At 44.9% G+C, this 15020-nt stretch overlaps 1 protein-coding gene across 5 annotated transcripts in view; it reads right to left on the bottom strand.

The window, feature by feature from the left end:
* Positions 1-1169: 1169 nt before the first annotated feature.
* Positions 1170-15020, bottom strand: part of magi1b (membrane associated guanylate kinase, WW and PDZ domain containing 1b) — a 144064-nt gene continuing 130213 nt past the window's right edge. For 4 of the 5 annotated variants that reach the window (XM_073468114.1, XM_073468118.1, XM_073468117.1 and 1 more), the window contains 6 exons: positions 13186-13389; positions 9687-9780; positions 9407-9494; positions 8439-8582; positions 5934-6072; positions 1170-3257 (listed from right to left, as the gene is read on the bottom strand). In XM_073468114.1, coding sequence (XP_073324215.1) covers positions 2014-3257; positions 5934-6072; positions 8439-8582; positions 9407-9494; positions 9687-9780; positions 13186-13389 — 1913 coding nt within the window. In that variant the 3' untranslated portion in view covers positions 1170-2013. The remainder of the gene's footprint in view (positions 3258-5933; positions 6073-8438; positions 8583-9406; positions 9495-9686; positions 9781-13185; positions 13390-15020) is intronic. The other variant, XM_073468116.1, reaches the window with a different exon arrangement.

Raw genomic sequence — 15020 nt, forward strand, 5'->3', positions numbered from 1 at the left:
ATCAATTAAAAATGAGTTGCAATGCATGTGTCTTGTACTAGCCAGATTTGTAAATGCAGCCATGTAAAAACACTTTCAGATCGTTGCATCAAAAGGAGTAAAATGCATTGAGGCCCTGTTGAATCGCAGAGAAACTGGGCCAAAAAAGGCTCTGATATGTTACCGTTTGATCGCGATGCTTCATCTCTGCTTCCCATTTCCACTTATGAGCTGCAGATTGTGTCCACAGGGTAATCTTGGATGCACACTTTTGAACATATGGTATTAAGTACCTTGGCATGTGCTGCAGCAAGTGGAAAAATACCTCCATATGATGTAAGCTCAGAAAATCTTCACAGCTCTTTGCGTGTTTGAGCTGCATATACAAAGCCAAAGTGAGCGTGTGAGGACGGTAAATATCAAATACACATACAGAAGGTTTATGCACTCGCCTCCTTGAATTATTGTCTTAAAAGTGAATGTCAGTAATTATGAAAAAAGACTAAAGGGACTCTTCTTTTACTTTGGACTGAATTCAGCAGTGTCTCATCTTTCTGTACCGAGCACTGCCCAACAACACATTTCATTTATGTGCAGCAGTAAATCCCTGCTGACATCCACGGGTCAACAGGAGTGACCACTCTGCTCTCTGCTGTTTTTCTTTCATCTTTTGCCCACCTCCGCTGTCACCATCCTGAAATAGGGGACACAGCTTCCCCCAATGTCTGCTCGCTATCAAATGAAAAGTCTTTCAGCAAACAGAATTGATCCAGGAGGAGGAGGAAGCGAAGGACTGTTGAGGACAATGGGAGAAATAGGGCACTGAAAAGGCACAAATCAAAGTAGGCAGCGAGAGGAGGAGTGGAGGAACATTTTTTAAGACTGTTCTATCCAGGCTTTGATGTTGTGAAGGGACGGGAGCTCTTTGCTTTACTTTTCTTCAAAGACTTTTTTTTTTTTTCTCCACACTCATACACACATACTGTTGAGAGGCCTGAGATAACAATATCAGCCTCCTCACTCTTTTGTTTGCCCAAATGATGACAGCTCGGCACACTATAGACACTCTCTACCTGCCACCCAGTATCTGCCTCCCTATGACACTTACACACCATATTGTTAGGAGCTTAAATGATTTCCATCAAATCCCCAAAATGATTCCAGACCAAACCGAAACAACCACACATTGGTTCATTTGTTGAATATATTATTTTATTTTAACATCATCATCATCATCATCATAGTTTAACTTTTAATTTTCCCTTCATTCATTTAAAATGATCACCTCTGAATGTACACATACTGCAAACTGTCAAAAATATACAAACAAATGCAGGCTTGTGCTATAGTCTGGTCAAATGTCTAAAAAACAGTGGCACTGGGGAGAGAGAGAAAGAGATTGAGAGTGAGAGACAGAGAATAAAGGCGGGAGAGAGCGAGAGAGAAAGCGAGAGAGAGAGAGAGAGACAGAGTAAGACAGAGAGAGAGAGAGAGAGAGAGAAAGACATTGAAACCGGTAAAGACATGCACAGCATCATTGTGAGCACCGGTTACAGTGATCCAGGTGCGCGGTACTTCCATGGGTTCCTTGTGGAAAAGTACATACATTTCATCATCTGACAGTGCGGCACAAAATGCCGGACACGTATCAAATCAAAAACAAAATGTCGCTCGTTAATGGAACTGTTAGGCACATCATTGTTTTTTATGGTTTTACATTTTCTGGAAAAGTCTGAGTTACTGTAAATGTAGAATGCTTTAACCAAAAACAAGAAGAAAAAAAAAAGAAAAAGAAAAACATACAATTAAAAAAAGAAAGAAAAAAAAACAGCTTTCAAAAGTCATTTTGGAATCACTGTCTTGTTAGTAACTCAACGTTGTTACATAATGTGTGTGTATGAGTGTTTGCGTGTTGTGTATCTGTGTGTGTGTGTGTTCACATTTGGGTGCATTTCTGTAGAACCGAGTGATGATGACAGTGAGTACTTGAGGTGTTTTGTGGATAGAGGCTGTGATTGGCTTGTAGCCGTCCAATCAGATGCTCAGGTCTTTGGGGTTCCCCTTGTAGGTCTTCTTGGGCTCAGGGAGTGTGGGCTTGGATGAACGACTGGTGTTGTTGGTCTTGAGCGTGCTGTAGTACTCTTTCACCTTAGCTGCGACAAAGTTGTCATCGTCCTCTTCGTCCTCAGAGTCGTCCCGTTTGGGGCTCCTGATCGGGGAGATGTCTCGTCCCAGGCTGCGTGTTCGATACTGCGACTCGGGGGAGCTACCTCGGCTGGCGTAGTGCCTGTCTCGCTCCGTCCTCTCAGGCGAGCGCCCTCTCAGCAGCGAGCTGTACCTCTTGTAGGCTGAATCTGAGTCGGGAGTGCGCACTCTGGGCAAGGTCAAGTCCCTGTAGTTGTCTCTCTGGCCGCGGGATGCCAGGTCCCTCAACAGGCTGTCCCCCCCATAGGCCCTATCCGTGGAGGAGGCTCTCAGCAGCAGACTGTCCTCCCCGAACAGGCGTTCCTCCTTGCGCAGCGGTGGAAGCGTGGCCTCCCTGTTCAGGCGATCCAGGGCCGGGGCCTCACGGAGGATGCTGTCCTCGAAAGGAAGGCTGGGTTCAGGAGACTTGGGTGGCTCCTTCAATACGGCCTCTTCTCCGTTGGGCTTCTCGTTGCTACGGCTCGGCCTCTCTGGGGAGGCGTACCGGTGGTAGGGGTCTGAGGAGTGGGCATGCCGTCTGGTGGGGGAGTGGTGCCGAGAGCGATGGGGGGACCTGTGGCGGCGAGGTGAGTGGCGAGAGCGGTGAGGAGAGCGGTAAGGAGAGCGATGGCGGTGATTAGAGGAGGAGTGGTGACCGTGGCGTCTGTCAGGGGAGCGGCCGTGGCGATGTCCCCCATGACGGCTATCCAGGGTGTTTTCTGCACTGCGTGACCGGCTGTGCTTCTTGTCAGGCGAACGGTGGCGGCTACGGTGGTGCCCGCTTGAATGGTGGCGGTGGCCGTCCTTTCCCTTGTCATCCTTCTTCTTGAACAGCTTCCCCGTGGTTATTTTCCCCTTGTGTTTTCCCGTGCTGGTTTTCTTGTTGGGGGAGCGGTGGCGGTGTTTGGAATGGTGTTGCTTGCCGGTGCCGGTAGAGTTGCTGCTCGGCTCCTTCTTGCTCCGGGATGATTGGTGGGGTTCTGGTTGGTTGCTTGACTCCGATGGCGCGTTGTTTGGGGGCATGGTGCTCACTTCCGCAGCGTTTTGTAACCCGGATTCTGGGTTGGCTGAGCTGCTGTCGTTGGGGCTGCCGTCTGCAACACAATGTGACATACAGACGAGGGAAGGGGGATCAAACATGCATCTAGACTCTAAAAGCGCTTATCTGTTTTCACATTAACCATGCTGAATCACTCAGACATGAAGCTGAGAACATTTTCAATGGAAGCCATTCTGATGTTAATGCCAGCAAAGATGGCTCGTTGTTAGATGGCACAGGAACAGCCAATGGGAAAATATTAGTGTAGCTTACACATGAGAATAAAAAGCAGTGACACAATGGCAGCCATTGCTTGAGGAGACTCGTTACCGACAACAAACCTGTTCCCAGGTCTACCTGGGGTCACCTCTCTGAAGCAGATGGGACTTGGCTGGTTGGGCGGCTGGACTGGAGGCTGGTAACAGTCAGAGCCAACGTGATGCATGTTGATGATGCTGCTTGGTTGTACTGATTAGCCATGCTCTTTCATGCATGATGACTTAGACACTTAAAGCAAATTAAATGCTCAAGATGAACTAAAAAAACTATGGCTGTATAGCAGTAACCTTATAGTTCTTTGACCAACTTCTCCCTGGAAATACATCTTCGGGTCTCCGTTATAAGGAAAGACTACAAACTGCAGGACTACAACTATAGCGACAACAAAGAGGATGTTCTCTGATGGCCTAAAGTAGTGTGAATATCTTAACTATGACACAAGAACATACTAACACTCATTTCACCTTTGGACTTGTCATCGAAAGGTTAAATTAGGTATCCATAACAGCGGTTACGGCAGCGGCGGGACTGGCAATGCATTTCGGGTGAATGGATTTGTATGCATGGAGTAGAGCGTGGGCATGGGTGAGTTGAGGCCACACCACACAGGACAGAGACCAGGATGAAAAAAGAGAGAGAGACAGAGAAGAAGAAAGACAGGAAGTGGGAGGCAGAGCCAGACGACAGGGGAGGACAGTTACAAACCGTGGTCTGATTTTGGAGGACAGAGGCCTCCCCCATCTTGTCATTTCTCATACATGCAGTGAGATGGGGAGCGACCATCCCTGAAGGAAGACAAGAGCCCAGCGCAATACGGGAAGAAAGGGAAGATAAAAAAACAAAAAAACAAAACAGGAAAGAGAAGAGCACAGGGTTTAGATTGCTTTGGAACTTGAAGGAAGAAAAGGAGAATTATTGTGTTGATTTTTCAATAAAAAAAATGTGTTTATTTGATCATTGAGTCATTCAGAAGAAAGAAACAGTCCAGGAAATTGCCCAAACCCTTCAGTGGAAACCATCAGTTACAGAGAAAAGTCCTGGAGCCAAGCGCACACATACACACACTCGGACACACTAACCCACACACACCTAAACATGTGGACACAGAAAGCAGCAGAAACCCAAACCCCAAAAATAAAGACAGTGAGACTTGCACACCCACAACAACAGCGTATGAAGCAGTTTTACATTGCTGACAGAAATCAAAAGAAATACTGGCAAGACTGTCAAAGGTTGTGCCAACTAAAAAGTACAAACAATGATCCAAAATATACAAGTTCACATGATGTCATATCGGTGCGCAAATAAAATTACATTGATGAACTTCTCAAGACGGGCAAATGCATCTCCACTCAAAGAAAAACAGTAACAAAAAGTAAAAGAAAACATTTATGATGACTCGTGACTATCAATCAAAACTGGTCAATACGATTGAAAAAACCAAAAACAAACGTTCCATAAATATTATGGAAAATAGACAGTAGAAGGAAAAAAAAAAATCCAATTTACACTTTTGACAAGTTCATGCAGCAATAGACTTTTATCCATTAATATGTGGCTTCGGTTCATGGCTCTGTACATGGAACAAAAATACTCGTCTCTATTCTTTTCATTACTGTACAAAACGTCTATATAACTGGAGCAACTCTTCTTTTTGAAACGGGGATGGGTGGAGTTCCTATCGTCACAGCTTTTTCAATGACATTAACAGTGGGTGCAAATAAAATCCATGGATTAGTGACTAATGTCAAGCACAGTATTGTGAGATTTTCTCTTTGAAATGGCAAAAAAAAAAGCATCAGACTGCCTTTTCTTCTCAATACAGTTCTCACTTAAAACCCTTAAGAGTTCAGTAGCTTACATTCACCTTCAATAAATATCATAAATACGCTTGTGTCACGTCCTAACCACAGCTGCGAGATGTCCCATTTTATCATGGGATGCAATGGATCAAGTTTTCTCTGAACTTTTAATTAGTGTTTAGTGAGGATTTGGAGACCTCAGTTAAACATTTATTTTCACTAGTCTGCTCATTCAAACCCTGTAAACAGTTTCTGTTTTAATCGAAGCAGTGACATCAGACCCACCACCTTTCTGTAAAAGTCCCAGCAGAGTGCTTTTGCTCAGTGGCCAGAAGGTGAAAAGTGACAGCGGGATGACATGGAAACTGAGAGCAGGTGACAGCAGGAGGGGGGCGGCAGCACCCACAGGAGCACCTCCACCCCTGCTCCCCCCCAAAATCCCAAAGCCCAGGGGGTGACCTCCACCAGAAAGACACCCAAGACCAACCAACCCCCTCCCCCTCCCTGGTGGGTGTGTCCCAGGGATGGGTGAAGGGTCCTGGGAGGGTAATATAGTTCTTCCCCCTTTGACCCACCACCGTCCACTGGGTGTCCCCTGGCTCAGGGCGTGAAGATGGGGGAGAAGGGAATGTTTTCGTAGATTGACCCACCATATTCAGGCACAGAGCCGTCACCCCTCTTGAGCACCAGATGGGCGCGCCGGCCTCCACTTTTGATGAGCTCGATGGCTCTCGCGTGCTTCATGCCCTTGGTGCTTTCGCCGTTGATCTCCAGGATTTCATCTCCGACCTGCGGAAGGAAAGAAAGAGAAGGAGGAAGCCAGAGGTAGGAGGCGGAGGAGAGAGACAGAGTGACAGGTGATGATGGAAGGGAGAAGAGGTAAATCAGAGGGGAAAAGGAGAGACAGCAAAAGGCAGAAAAAAAAAGAGGAGACGGCAGAGCAAGACAGAATGCGAGAAACAAGTGACAGTGGGGAAAGAAAGTACACAAGAGGAGAGATGAGAGGCACGGAGGTTCAAAGGGACACGGTGACAGCAGGAGGGAAGGGAAAGGGAGGACAGATTGAGGAGAAGTTACATATCGAATACTCTGAACGGCAAAACGCACAACAGCAGCATTTTTTATCTAAATCAACAGTTTCCAGAAAGGGCAAAATGCATCGAAAAGCAGCGGCTGAGCGAGGAGAAAAACAGGAGCCAGAAGACACACTTTTTGCTTCTTTGCCTCCACGCCTCAAGTTATCCGTCAGTGCTGTCTGCGCCGAGGGAATTCCTCTCTGGCAGAATATGGATCTCTCTCTGACACCTCTCTCTGCCTCACAGAGCTGCTGCTATTAATATCTCCACTAATAAGGAGCGCAAACACAAACGTGTGTATTTCATATATGCATGTACAAATGTGCTAATTCATGCACGCCCACACACTTCCTGACATATATATATGTTAACCTATATCAAAAACTCCTTTTAGCTCACATGCGTACAGTATCTGCCAACAGGCTCTCTGCATATGTCTCACATACAAATACATCCGGGAGAATCAATTAGCCCTACGTTGTATATTCAATCAAGCAACCCGGGGGAAGTGATACTGATTTATGCGATTAATCAAAACAAAGGTTAAATATTACAGTTTCATGACAGGTTCTGCAGCCGTTTTACAAGCTGGTAAGAAAACGTTAATTAATTAAAATGTACATATTCTGTCAGGAGGTACGCTCCGTGACTCTGCAACGTTTGTATGCCTTGTATTTTGACATTGCACTCACACAGTGAACCCGACACCTGCTCAAGACTGGAGGCGACCGTGTTTATATTCAGTGAGGTACAGCTTGCAGTAATTGGGGTGTATATTATGCAAGAGCAATTATATTGAGAGATAACATTATCCTGATGCCTGTAAGGTCTGTGAGGCAGTATCATCAGCCCGCGTGTTAATCAACACTGTCAACTGGTTTAGAGGGAATTATTCTATCACAATCAGGACGTGACAATAGTGTTTGAGACAATTTGTCGTGCCGTGTGCAGACATCCACTGAAAAATCGCAAATTGTGGTGTTTTTTCAGATTAATTAAAGGATTAAGTTTTTATTCATGAGTTGAGAAAATCCTACAATTTCTTAATCCAATAAACCATTTAAAAACCCACTGGATTATTGAAAAAAAAAAAAGCACAATAACAGAGCTGAAAATATTGACATTTTGGAGAGACATGCAAAATGTCTCTCACACAGCTCATACACACTGTAATACTGGAGTCCTACTATCAGGATCATCTTAGGACCATCGTTGTCCGATTCTTACTGTTTGTTAACCTTTATAGTGATGATTAGCAAGTACTAAACTGATCAAGAAACCCCCAAGGTACAATCTTCACCCCTGATGACATACAGTAAAAGCTACCTGATAATATTAACCGTCAACAGTTGAGGGAACTGTCCATTAATGGCCCATTATAAGCCAAAACAGTCCAAAAGGACCCGAGGGGATCCTCTGGGTGCTCCCGAAGAATGCAGCTTAATCCTGTTACAATGTGATTCATTTGGAATTGTTCCAGCTACAAAATGACTATTGCCATCACATTTGCATATAACCTTTATTTAATAAAGCAAGTCCCACCGAGACTAAGATCTCATTTTCAAGGTGACAAGAGTACATAGAAAAATGTGAAGCATTTAATAATTGACAATATAATATTAAGAGGGACTCCAGTGAATAAATATTACCCTCCCAAGTTTGGAGACCTGTGAGACACATTATAATAGAAAAGTCAATGCAGCTGAGGCTGAAAAATCCTGACTTTGAATCAGTCTCCCATATTTCCCATAATGCATTTCATTGCAACTCCACAGCCCTAGTTTGTAAAGTAGACTTTCTGTTATAAATTTGTACTCCCAAAACCCAAGCAGGAGGGTATTTTCTCAAACTTTAGAAAACTCCTCCAGAGCTAGTTTTCAGATGCTGGATATTACTTCATGTGTGAAATCAGTGGAGTAATGTTTTAACAACAAAACTTTTCAGATGTGAAAGTTTCTGAGAAAAACAAAAAAAGCTTACATATATCTAAACGGGGCCTAATATTTGGAAACATTTGATGATTTTTGGTGTGTGAATCTTTTCATACTGTTAGTTGTTGGTGTTACATTGTGCACTTACCCTCATCTTTCCATTACGGACGGCCGCTCCGTCCTCAGCTAGCCTCAGCACATACAGGTCCATGTTGTATTCTCTGCCTCCTCGCAGGCTGAAGCCAAAGCCTTTGTTGTCTCGCTCCAGGTCCACTGAGTAGAACTCAGCATCCTGATGGAGACAGACCACACACACACACACACACACACACAGGAAGAGAGGGAGGGACAAAGACACATTAGCATCAAACTTTGTGGTTCAGATTTGAAGTGTGTGTGTCCTTTGAAGTGGACTCCTATTTCAGGAGCATGGGACAAATGCCACCTTCAGGAAAGTCACACCTCTTTAATAAATGGGCCAGACTGTGTGTGTGTGTCTGTGCGCATGTGTGTGTGCATGCATATGCTCAGGTGTAAGGATGCTGAATTATTGATGCCTTAGGCTCTGGGTGGACAAAGAGAGGGGACACAGACAGACAGAGAGACAGAGAGAGAGAGAGAGAGAGAGAGAGAGGCCGGGCACCACAAGGGCAGGCAGACAGCCACAGACAGCAGCTCCTGTCTTCACGCCCTCCTAATCTCCTCTGCTGAGGGATCAATGCTATCTGTGGGAGCTATCTCCACACCGCCAGATTAATTCAGCAGCGAACACTGTGGACTGAGGGGTTACTTTGAAAGCAAACAGGCTTTCCTTAATGCATGGGCTCCGATAACACCAGCAGGTGGACGTAAAGGGGAAAAAAATAAATAAAAATGTACTCTGTTTGCCCTTGGGAAGGTGGGCGGGTGGAATGGTTGATGCATGAAGGGACGGAGGAAGAAGGGATGTTTGGGTGCCAGAACAGCTGGATGGACGGATGAAAAGACAAATGTGGACGTGGGTAGAAAGTTGACGGGACGGAGCGTAGATCACTGCGGTGTTTGATGGAGGCATGAAATGGATGGATGTATGACTGAAGCGACAGGTGAATGGATGACTGAACCGTCCTTTCTTACCTGAGGTGAGACTTGTGTCGGGGGTTGGGGAGGAGGGCCTGGTGGGGCTTTAAATTCAAACGATTCCTGTTTTGGTTTGGTGTTGTTCCTGAGACAGAAAGATAACAGTCAGTGTGATTTTTTTAAGATTGAATCAGAGAGAGGCTGATTGCATTTCAGGCATTACATTAAGCATTTAATCAGCATATTTTTGACACTTTATCTGAAAAACACCACATTGTGCTGCCTTTTTAAAGGACTGTAGTGGCTCCATACAAAACATTCCCAGTGTGCCCCTTACCTGGCCTCAGGTGCAGCCTGTTGCTGTGGTGTGTGAGTGGTGGTTATAGTGGCGATCTTCTCTGCATTGGTCAACAAAGATGCATTTGATGACTCTAAGGAGGGGAGAGAGAATAGAAAAGTTGTAAAAACAAGAGTAAGAATCTAACACCATGCTAGCAGCTCTGTTACTCCTTTATCAAGGACCAAGTCAAACCTTGTGACTGCGTTTGTTAAAAACAGCTCTAGTGTAGCGTGTAGTCTGGTTTATCCAAAGAAGAATAACAAACAGTGCTTTACTAGTGGTCATGAACCAATAAAGTAAGAACTGGACAAACAAAAATTTTGACCTGATGGTGCTGGATGAAAAGTCAGAGGATCAATAAAGTCGTAACTCATCCTGAGGGAAACATGAATGTGTGTGCCAAATTTCCATTGTGACAATCAAAACTAAAAACTTTAACCTCATGGTGTCACTAGCGGAAAAGTCAAAGGATCACCAGAGTCACTGAGATTCATCCTCTGGTGATCGTGAATGTCTGTATCGAATTTCGTGAAATCAATGGACAGTTGTTGAGATATGTCGGTCTGGACCAAATCGGAGAATCCATAAAATGAGAACAAAAAAATAGAGCCCCTCGTGAACTGATTAGTGTTGGGCAAATTATTGCTTTTATGTCAACCAGTGGAAAACATTTTTCACACAGTACAAGAGCTCTTGTGCCTCATGCAAATCTAAAAACCCCTGTTGATTCACTGAGTGAATTTATTGACAGTTGCTTCTTCCATACAGCTTATACTAATTTCCATAAAAAGACTCCAAGAACACAAGTCTCTCTGGTGTCCAGTGATGGAATTAAATCCATACTTCACACATCTCAGTGTGAACACTGGTGTAGATTCAGCTGCTGTCAGATACAAACATTAACTGACCCACTGGGACCACCACCAGCTCCACCAGCCTCCAGGCTTCCTCCACTACTTTCAATACACAGGTTTACATCTGTGCTATCAATCATATAGTCGAGGCACTTGTCAAATTGTGTTTCCTTTCCAATTGCTGTACATCTCACTGTGGACTGAAGCTCCTCCTGTCAAACAGGAAACTGACGAGCACTTGCAGCCTCCTGGGACATAAAAGCTCCTGGTTATTCTGTCTTTTATCTCAACGCTGATCCAATCATTTTGTGTTATCAGTGAATCATGCCGTCGTGCTCTAACCACTAAAACACACCATCATTACACCACTCTTGCCGCATAAAGAAACCTTTCTTCTCCTTAACAACCTCATCTTCCTTGGCCATTTACAGGCATCTTTGATTTGATTACAACTCTCCATTCCTCTCCTCTCAGTCCCCTACTCGCTATTTCTCTCACGGTCAATTCCCCTCTCATCTATTCACCTCCTCCACCTCCACCAGTCCCCTTGGAGCCCGTTGGCTTAGCTCTTCGATTGCCCATTAGGTAAAAAGCCAACCAATCAAGCGGGTGAAGTGGGTTGGGCGAGAAACCACCTAGTATATGCGAGTGTGTGACGAATGATTCAGCTTGATCCTCAGCCTGAGGTCGGTGCTGTAAACACCCCCCATAAGATTTTTTGGCATCAAACGCTGACTGTTACAATCTCACATATTTTTCTGCTGCTCATTTCTCACATTTTCCAGCCTCCAATTTGTCCCCATAAACCCTATTCGCCCCTCCATCTGCTCATTTGCATAACCCACTCCCTCCATCCTGCCGCCTCTCTCCGTTTATCTCTCTTCCGACTGTTTTCCGTCTGGGAAATTAATCGAATAAGCTCCGTTTCTCTCTGTCTTTCTGTTCCGCTCGCGACCCGCTGCCTCTTCTTCTCCTCCCTCGCTTAAACACCTTCACGGCACAAAAAAGAAAAGACGTTTCTGTAATTTGTCTCCGGCCCTGGCAATATGCCCTCCCACCTTGAATGGGCTGCGATGGGAACAAGAGCAGGTACAATCAAAATGAGAAATTCAGGAGAGGGAAAGAAAGGGAGAAGAGATAAGAGAAGTGGGAGGGCTGTACTACACCAGGTTTTGCAAAAAAAAGAAAATACTGCACATCGTATCAGCTCAGGCGTGTCTGTCTCCCTTCTCATACACAATAGGAAGCAGTGAGGTGTGCTTGGCTTGCGCCTCAAGTCTATTCTCCAGAGACAAGCACTGATGAAGGCATTAGTGTACGTATGGTGAGCACTAAAAGGAAGAACACCACGCCTGTTCTCCTTGCCCCTGCAGAAGTTCTGAGCATCAGTCACTACAAAACTCTGTCTGTCTGTCTTCCCACGCAGGGGAGAGGTGAGCTCAATGAGGAGAAGCTGAACCTGACTTCAGCCTTGGAAGAACCTTTCGCGTTGGTATTTATTCATGTTGGAAAGTTTAGACAGGACTGATCCGTGCAGAAGAAGGCATGCTCAGCCGTGTGAAAACAGAGGCAGAGAGAACAGTCAGTCGGAGACACGACTCAGAAACACGAGCCACATTCTTTTCCTGTCACTCTCTGTGTCCGTGTCAGACAGCGTCTGTTTGTTTGACACATGCACATAAACACAAACCAGAACTTTCCAATAAAGCATATCCAGTTATTTCTCTCCGACGCCTTCTCTCTTGCTCTCTGTGTCTTCTTGGCAGAGAGATTCTGGCTCACTGTTCTCATCAAGCACTACGCGAGGGGGAAAAAAACAACAACTCTTCATCCATAAGAAGTGAGCCGGAAAGCAACGAGTGGCGGACAAATAGCTCCAATTTCTACCAGCGTGCAGGTTGACAGGGAGTATTGCCTTCCTTGCACACACACACACGCGCGCACACACACTTAATTAAACAGTATTTGTGAAGCATGCCAGGGTGATCTGTCAGCACAAAGTAGCGAGAGCTCTCAACATACAACGTGCACAAACTTTTCCTTAAAACCACTTTGACAAAAAAGACAAACCAACATGCACAGAAGAAGTTCTGCCCCCCCCCAAAACACACACATATCTATCTATCTATCTATCTATCTATCTATCTATCTATCTATCTATCTATCTATCTATCTATCTATCATTTACTAGTGCATGCATGCCAACGGCAGAAATGCAAAGGCTGGGAAAGTTCCCTGATATCCTGAAAGAAGCACTTCTGTCAACACCACGGGTGTTCCAGTCACTTTGAAACCAAGTGAAGAAACAGCTTTATATAACAATACAAGCATACATAATAACAACTCAGGAGAGCGACGACTTGTCCTGCACCTCAAATCCACAATAAAACTAACATTAGCTGATGATTGTATGGTATACCTGGGGTATACCCTTACTTAATTGTTTAATATTAACTTTTGGCTGAAGAATACTGACTGAACAAGATATTGTCAGTATGTGCTGGTGAGCAATATCCCGCTCTGTTGCAGGTACCCTTGAAGGCACCTTTAAAGTTGCTGGGTCCCCATTTTTGCAACAGTTAAATGAAATCACAAATAAAAAAAAAAATAGCTAGATTCATTATGGGTCATTTTCTGCTCACCGTCTCCAGGAATGATGCGTAGCGTGACGGTGTTCCCGGCCTCCTTGATGAGGTTGACGATGTCAGAGTGGGACTTGTTGGTGATGGAGCATCCGTTCACAGCCAGGATGCGGTCTCCGACTTTCAGCTTCCCGCAGCGGTCTGCAGGGCTCCCCTCGATGATGCGTCCTATTTTGTGGGGCATGGCCACACATGCATTGCCAGCTATGGTCAATTGACGTGTTGTGATGCGTGATTCAGTGTGTATATGTGTGTGTGCGTGTGTGGTTGAGTTTGGAGAAGGAAAAAGAAGGGAAAAGGAGCAGAAAGAGAGGATCAGAAGGTGAAGGGTTAATTCACTGACAGCCAGCAGAGCCAAGGTCACCGAGAGAAGCAAATCAGAAAAAAACGACGGAACAAAATGCAAGCGTTGGCAAGGAAGGGCAAATTCAAATGTGCTCTGCAAAGGAGTAAGAACGTGTCGTACTGTACTTTTCCTGTAAATTGCTTTTTCAAATGTATCAGTGGGAGAAACTAAGCTTAACTTAATATCAATGTGTTCATCCGCCTCCACTTTCTCTACCTCATCCTCCTCTATTACTTAAAGCTGCTCCAGCAGGAAATTTCTAAAACGGGGATCATTATTATATTTGCATGAGTGTCTCGCAGCAGCACAAAGCTAATAATGAAAAACCTGCGTTGTGTCGTCTGCATCCCAAACACCTGCACCGGCAGAAAGTTGGAGACAACGAACATACATCAGAGCTGACATCTCACCAACTACCCTGAGGTCTCTCTGTCTCTCTTCCTCCCTCCCTCCCTCCCCCCCTTCCCCCCTTCCCCCCTTCCCCGCTCTCTCTCTCTCTCTGTCTGTCTGCAGTCTGACATCAGTCACTGCAGAGAAAAGGTGCATGCAATCGCTCCCTTCTTTCTCCATCTTCTTTATCATTACTATTCATTCCACTTACGGTCTTTCATTGCACTACAAACTGCAAACCCTGACCTCTCCCTCTTTTCTTAACAAGATCTAACTGGAAAATATTGAGTGGAACGTCGATGACAGGGGGACGGAGAAAAGGAAAGGCCGATGTCTGACACATTTCTGAACAAAAAAATTGCTTCTTTAAAATCAGACAGTATGGGTGGACTGGTTTCTGAGTTTGAAACTTCCATGTGGCCGATTCTATTACATTTTACATGACAGTTCAAATCAAATAAAGCTTATCTGCTGGCGCAGTCCTTTCTACTCTGGCCTGTGAAAAGGAGCTTTGCCACTTTGTAAGCCGACCTGGAAAGTTGAACATTATCAGTCCACCCACATTGACAGAGATAAGAGCGTGGAGAAGTGTGGAATGGCATAGTGGCGTAGGCAGAAGGCCACGGCAGTAGGGCAAAGAGTGCTCTGCATAGAAAAGTCACAGCTAGTTTCTAAGAGGCAAAGTAAGAGTCAACTTGAACAGCTTTTTATGTGCAGGCGTGTGAGATCAAATAGAGGATTCATTGTATTGTTGAAATTTACTATCAGGTAAGCGATGCAAAATAACCTCAAACATGCAGACAAAGGGATTTAAGTCATTGCATCTCTCTGATCTTAAGTTTGTAAAATAAATAGAATTGACAGCGATCATTTCCCACATTTGTCCTGCTTGTAGCACTCATTCTCATTAAGTTGTCATTAGGCTTTTAGTTCCAACCTGCTCGGCAGAAGCCATTTAAGTTCAGCTGAATAATACAAATGCCTTATGTAAGATCCACTTTACTTGTGATCAATTATGAAAGCCTTGTGTGAGTGTAGCAGCAGCTGCAGGCGAAGAAAGGGTTTCAGTGTCTCTGCTTGACAGGCTCAGACGAAAAAT

The sequence above is a fragment of the Pagrus major genome, chromosome 6, assembly GCF_040436345.1.
Source record: "Pagrus major chromosome 6, Pma_NU_1.0".
Classification (NCBI taxonomy): domain Eukaryota; kingdom Metazoa; phylum Chordata; class Actinopteri; order Spariformes; family Sparidae; genus Pagrus; species Pagrus major.